Source organism: Myotis davidii, unplaced genomic scaffold, assembly GCF_000327345.1.
Source record: "Myotis davidii unplaced genomic scaffold, ASM32734v1 scaffold464, whole genome shotgun sequence".
Classification (NCBI taxonomy): Eukaryota; Metazoa; Chordata; class Mammalia; order Chiroptera; family Vespertilionidae; genus Myotis; species Myotis davidii.
Window position 1 is genome coordinate 848,152 of NW_006295287.1, and position 6,717 is coordinate 854,868.

The window sequence follows — 6,717 nt, forward strand, 5'->3', positions numbered from 1 at the left end:
GCTTTGACTTGATGAAAAACTGGGGCGATGGGGGGTGGCGGGGGGCGCGGGCTGAGGGAACAGATGTCCAAGTCCCTGACTCTGAACTGTGGGAAATGAGGCCAGATGTTAAGTGAAAAGTCGGCATCAGCTCCCGCCCCCCAACACCCCACCTCTACACACACCCCTAAACCTCTCTTTGGGGGGAGTGTTTTTTATTTATTTTATTTTATTTTATTTTTTTAAGACTCCCCTCTCCTCAAGCAGGAATTTGAACAAAAGAACTACATTTCCCAGTAGCGCCTTACACAGGTGTTGTGTTGTTAGCTAATTGGGCAGTTCTCACTTCCTGGAGCTCCTGGGAGTTGTAGTTCAAATGACAAAGAGGCTTATAAACCGCCCGGTTAGGTAATTCCAGTAGGTATTTATCCAACGCTAGGAAACCTTCGGTCTTAGGGCAGCGGTTCTCAACCTGTGGGTCGCGACCCCTTCGGCGGCTGAAGGACCCTTTCACAGGGGTCGCCTAAGACCACCCTGCATATCGGATATTTACATGACAATTCATAACAGTAGCAACATGACAGTTATGAAGTAGCAACGAAAATAATGTTATGGTTGGGGGTCACCACATGAGGAACTGTATTGAAAGGGCCAGAAGGTTGAGAACCACTGGTCTTAGGGCATTTGGTATTTGGAACTTGAGAGATTTCCTCAAGGCCAGCGTCCTGATTTATGACCGGAATCCTCGCACTAGGGAGGATCCTCCCCCTAGGAACCGGCCCGTCACTATCTCCGGGACAGACTGTGCCAGGCTCCTGTGTGGCAGGTCCCCACCCAGTGACTTAGGCCTCTGCCCAGAGAAATCTCTGCAGAGACAGAAGGGCTTCCTTTTCCTCATTCACTCCACACATTTCTTTTAAAATATATTTTATTGATTTTTTACAGAGAGTTACGGAGAGGGATAGAGAGTTAGAAACATCCATGAGAGAGAAACATGGATCAGCTGCCTCCTGCACACGCCCCACTGGGGATGTGCCCGCAACCAAGGTACATGCCCTTGACTGGAATCGAACCTGGGACCCTTCAGTCCGCAGGCCAATGCTCTATCCACTGAGCCAACCGGTCAGGGCTCCACACATTTCTTGAGCATCTTCTATGAGCCAAGCACAGCCCTAACGCAAGCCCAGTCCCATCGCAGGCCGGCCTAGCTCTCGGGGCTCCTGGGAGTGGACACAAGGAGTGATGGCCATTGAGGCGAGATCTGAAGTTCAGGGCGGAACCACAGATCCCAGGCAGAGGGAGCAGCCTGGGCGGAAGAAGCCAATGTGGCTGGAGCTGACTGAACAAGAGAGGGGACGGGATGAGGCAGGTCCCACGGGGCCCTGTGGGCTATGATAGAGAATGTCTTTACACGGAGACTAGTGGAAAGCACCGAATGTTATAAACATCAACCACAGGGGGGTGGGGAAACTGAGGCACAGAGGGATTAAGGAACTTGTTCAGGGACTAAGTTTGCCAGACTTGGGAAGTACAAGCACAGGACACTGAGGCATCCTGGCAGTCCTACCTAACAAGATTTCAACCCACTGTGTTTGGCTGAAAAATGGTCCCCAAAGATGTCCCCTCCCTAATCGCTTGAACCTGGGAATATATCACCTCCTGCGGCAAAAGGGTGTCCCCGGGTGTGACTGAGCTGGCATCTTGAGATGGAAGCGTTATTCTGGGTCATGTAGGTGAGCCCAGGGTCCCTCTAAGACAGCGGTTCTCAACCTTCCTAATGCCGCGACCCTTTAATACAGTTCCTCATGTTGTGGTGACCTCCAACCATAAAATTATTTTCGTTGCTACTTCATCACTGTAATATTGCTACTGTTATGGATCATCATGTAAATATCTGATCTGCAGGATGTATTTTCATTGTGACAAATTGAACATAATTGCAGCATAGTGATTCATCACAAAAACAGTATGTCATTATATATGTGTTTTCCGATGGTCTTAGGCAACCCCTGTGAAAGGGCCGTTCAACCCCCAAAGGGGTTGCGACCCGCAGGTGAGAACCGCTGCTCTAAGAGGAAGGCAGGAAGGTCAGTGTCGGAGGCGATGTAATGGTGGGAGATGTCAGAGTGAGCAGGGCCATGGAGATGGAAGCGTTATTCTGGGTCATGCAGGTGAGCCCAGGGTCCCTCTAAGACAGTGGTTCTCAACCTTCCGAATGCCGCGACCCTTTAATACAGTTCCTCATGTTGTGGTGACCCCCAACCATAAAATTATTTTCGTTGATACTTCATCACTGTAATATTGCTACTGTTATGGATCATCATGTAAATATCTGATCTGCAGGATGTATTTTCATTGTGACAAATTGAACATAATGAAAGCACAGTAATTCATCACAAAAACAATATGTCATTATCTATGTGTTTTCCGATGGTCTTAGGTGACCCCTGTGAAAGGGTCGTTCGACCCCCAAAGGGATCGTGACCCTCAGGTTGAGAACCGCTGCGCTAAGAGGAAGGCAGGAAGGTCAGCGCCAGAGGCGATGTGATGGTGGGAGATGTCAGAGTGAGCAGGGCCATGGGCGAAGGAGCGCAGGCGGCCCATGGGAGCGGGAGGAAACAAGGAAATGCTCTCCCCTGGGGCCTGGGGAACCTGCTGAGCCCCACCAACCCATGTTGCTCTCTGACCTCCAGACGCTGAGAGAATAAACTGTGTGTTGCTCTAGGCCACTTACTTTGTGATACTTTGTTTTAGCAACAGTAGGAAAGGGTGCACCCACAGTGGCATAGCTGGGATTCGCTTACCTTGTACTAAGCACCTACTGTGTGCTCCTCAACTGATGTCGTGAGAGCCAGAGCAGGCGGAGTGTCGTCCGCATCCTTATCATCGGGCCAGGCTGTGTGTCTCATTTTCTTTCCTGCGCAGCTCTGAGCAGTGGGGCCAGGAACCCAGAGCTTCAGTCTATAGCAGCACCTGCCACATGGTAGGGGCTCAGTGGATGCTAATTGAATGAATGAATGAATGAACGAATGAACGAACGAACGAACGAACTCTGCTCGCCGACAAGTACCAGTGTGTCTGCTGGGTAAGCCCCACCCTGTGAGCAGCGTTGGGTGTGTGTGTGCCCTTGTGACACATTTTGTCTCCACGACAGACCTGGGCAGAGGTGAGAGCTGTGGCCTGGAGGTCAGCAGGTTCCTGGGTTACAGAGCAGATGGGGGTTAGGACCCGTCTGCTGGCTGCAGAGCCTTGATCCAGGGGGCGAGCCCCCAGCTCCAAGTGGGGGCTCTCTGGGTCCCTCCGCAGATGCCTCGGGGAGCCGGGTCTGGGCCCCCCGCTTCAGGCGGGGACTGAGCTGCTCTGTTCCTCTTTGTCTCCGCAGGACACAGGTCTGTACTATCACCGCTACCTCCAGGAGGTCATTAACGTGCTGGAGACGGACGGGCACTTCCGAGAGAAGCTGCAGGCCGCCAACGCGGAGGATATCAAGGTGCGGCTGGGCGCGAGGGGCAGGAGGGGACACGGGCTCAGGGGCAGAGTTTCGGGAAGGACCGCGTTCCTTAAAGGGGCCACGTGGCTCCAGCCCTCGCAAGGGGAGAAATCGCTTCTCCGGGTCACACGCCTGGGAAGGGACTTGGGAACACAGAGTGTGTAGTGTCTCAGATGTCGCAGCTCCCAGCCTCAGCTCTGCCACGTATCAGCTATGTGACCGCCCCTTGCTGTGCCTCAGTTTCCCCATCTGTAAAATGGGTGTCACAGAACCTGCCTCCGGGGTTCCAGCGTGGATGGTCCCGGGTTAGACTTGCACAGGGTTTCCACAGCCACAGTGGTGTCCCCAGCGTGTGCGCGCTCAGTACTGAGCACAGCGCTTCCTGCCTGAGAAGGATCGGCCCTGATTATCTCCACCTCACAGAAGAGAAGGCTGAGGTCCTGAGCGCAGGGTTTGTCCTTCTGTGGGCCCGGGTCTCACCCCCTGAGCCCACGCCCTGTCCCTGCCCGGCTCCGTCTCCCCACCCCACCACACACACTCCCTCCCTGGGTGCTGTCAGAATGTCCCTTCTGCCCGGCCGGTGTGGCTCAGTGGTTGAGCATTGACCTATGAACCAGGAGGTCACGGTTGGATTCCCGGTCAGGGCACATGCCTGGGTTGTGGGCTTGATCCCCGGTGTGGGCATGCAGGAGGCAGCCGATCAGTGATTCTCTCTCATCACTGATGTTTCTCCCTCTCCCTTCTCTTGGAAATCAATAAAAATATATATTTTTTAAAAACGTCCCTTCTAGCCGAATCCGGTTTGGCTCAGTGGATAGAGCATCGGCCTGCGGACGGAAAGGTCCCAGGGTCGATTCCGGTCAAGGGCATGTACCTGGGTTGCAGGCACATCCCCAGTAGGGGGTGTGCAGGGGACAGCTGATCGATGTTTCTCTCTCATCGATGTTTCTCACTCTCTATCTCTCTCCCTTCCTCTCTGTAAAAAATCAATAAAATATATTTTAAAAAAAAATGTCCCTTCTAGGGGAGACATCCCAAGTTCTCCAAAACCTGGGCCCAGGAGAGGCCCCAGGACCTGGAACTGGTGGGGAGGCAGCCCTGCTCTCCCCCAAAACACCTCCCAGCGTTCCCAGGGCCCTTGTCTGTCCTTGTCCACTCTGCCCCTGAGGAGAAACACGTAACAGCAGAGACAGCTGGGTCCAACCCCTCCCACTGCCCATCTGGGGAAACTGAGGCACCAGCGGCCCCTGGGCTTGCCCCAAGTTGCACCACTGAGAAGCGAAGTCAGAAGCAGAGGCCACTGTGCGGGCAGGTTCAGGGTGGGCCGGTGCCGGGTTCCAAGCCCGGCCCCGCCTGCGCTCCCGGGGTCCACGCTTTCCTTCTCAGAAAACGCAGGCTGGTAACACCTCTCCGTTGTGAGAGTGGTTTTGCAAATCGGCGGTGATTTCCCCAAGGGCCGGCCAGGCACGTGGGGAGCCTGCGGGAAATGTCATCATCGGTGGCGGTTAGGGTTCGGGGTTAGATCGGACGCCTGAGCCCGCTGTGAGGCCCAGCAGGGAGGGGGGTGGAGGGACCGGTCCTGCAGGGAGCGGGCTGGCGCTGGGGTGCACCCTGGCCGCCCGGCCTCACTGAGGGGCCTTGGGCAAGCGGCTTGTCCTGGGCCTCACTCTGTTCGCCTGGAAATGGGGTCGTGGGCAGACCTAGAGGACAGGCCCAGGGGGTCCCGCTCGGAGCCTGGCTCAGGGACTGTGCTGAGGGCTCGGGGCCCCACTGAGTCATGAGTGACAGGAAGCCATCCGAGATCTGAGCGGTGGTTTAGGCGGGGCCCCGGGGAGGCCCCAAAGAGGGCCCGTCCAGTCTGACAAGCGAGAGGTCGCCTCTAGGGAAGGGACACCCGGGTGAGGGTGGATTCTGGGGGGGAGGGAGGATAGAAGGTGAAATGGGTGGGGGAGGGGGAGGGCCCTGACATTTCAGACAGAGACGGGAGGAACTGTGTGCAAACCAAGCTTCCGGTACATCAGCTGCTGGCGGTTCCTTATAACGGACAGAGACCAGCGGACGGGGCTGGGGCGGTGGGTGAGTGCCGAGCCTGGAAATTCTTTTTTTAAAAAAAAAATAATTTCAGAGAGGAAGGCAAAGGGAGAGAGAGACAGAAACACGCCCATCTCCCTTCCACATGAAGGCAAATCAAACTTCTCAGAGACCCACTTTATTCAGTCTGTACATATGGGGACATCGGCCCAAGCCCAACCCACCATAGCATGTATCACTCCGGAGAATAAAGCACCCTGTGTACACAGCCCAGAGCTGCACTGCCTGTGCCCCGGGACCGGGTCTGGCTCTCCTAAGCCTCTTGCCTCTCCATGGTGCGAATCAAACCGGACCTTTCAGTCCGCAGGCCAAGGCTCTATCCACTGAGCCAAACCGGCGAGGGCAGAGGTTCTCAACCTGTGGGTCGCGACCCTTTTGGCGGTCGAACGACCCTTTCACAGGGGTCACCTAAGACCATCGGAAAACACATACATAATTACATACAAGTGGTAATGGAAGCAGCTCAGTGAAGGCCTCCTGCTCCGCACGGTGTGTGTGCATGTGCACATGTGTATGCATGTACATGTGTGTGTGTGCGTGTGTGCACATGTGTATGCATGTACATGGGGGGGGGCAGGGCCCAGAGGGTTGTTGGGGGGATTCTGCCATCTGCTTTGCGTCTGCAGGACAGGAGGGTCTGGTTAGGCTTGGGAAGCGGTGGTGGGAGAGCTTCCCCCGCAGAGGGCCCAGCGTGTGCAAAGGCCCTGAGGTGGCAAAGGGCCTTGAGCTTGGGGACCTACACCCAGTGAGAGTGGCTGGAACCGAGTATGATTGGATGAGTGACGGGAGGTGGGGCCACAGGAGTGGGCAGGGCCTCCAAGGCCAAGCTGAGGGGCTGGGACCTTGTCTCGGGGCCTCTGTGGAGCCCTGGGAGGCATGAGGAAGCTTGTGGAAGGTTCCAGGGAGGCCAGAGACTGTGCCCCGTCTGGGCCTCCAGCCTGACCAGTGTCCCTCACTCTCCGGCCAGAGCGGGAAGCTGAGCCGGGAGCTGGACTTTGTCAGTCACCATGTCCGCACCAAGTTGGACGAGCTCAAGCGGCAGGAGGTGTCGCGGCTTCGGATGCTGCTCAAGGCCAAGATGGACGCGGAGCAGGAGCCCAGTAAGCAGGGGTGGGCTGGGGGGCAGGGCCCAGTGAGCAGGGGTGGGGCTGGAGGGC

At 55.9% G+C, this 6,717-nt stretch overlaps 1 protein-coding gene across 1 annotated transcript in view; it reads left to right on the forward strand.

Moving 5' to 3' along the window:
* NUCB1 (nucleobindin 1) overlaps positions 1–6,717 on the forward strand; it is a 25,778-nt gene that overhangs the window by 775 nt on the left and 18,286 nt on the right. Inside the window, 2 exon segments of the mRNA XM_015567965.1 lie at positions 3,286–3,469; positions 6,528–6,674. Coding sequence (XP_015423451.1) covers positions 3,286–3,469; positions 6,528–6,674 — 331 coding nt within the window.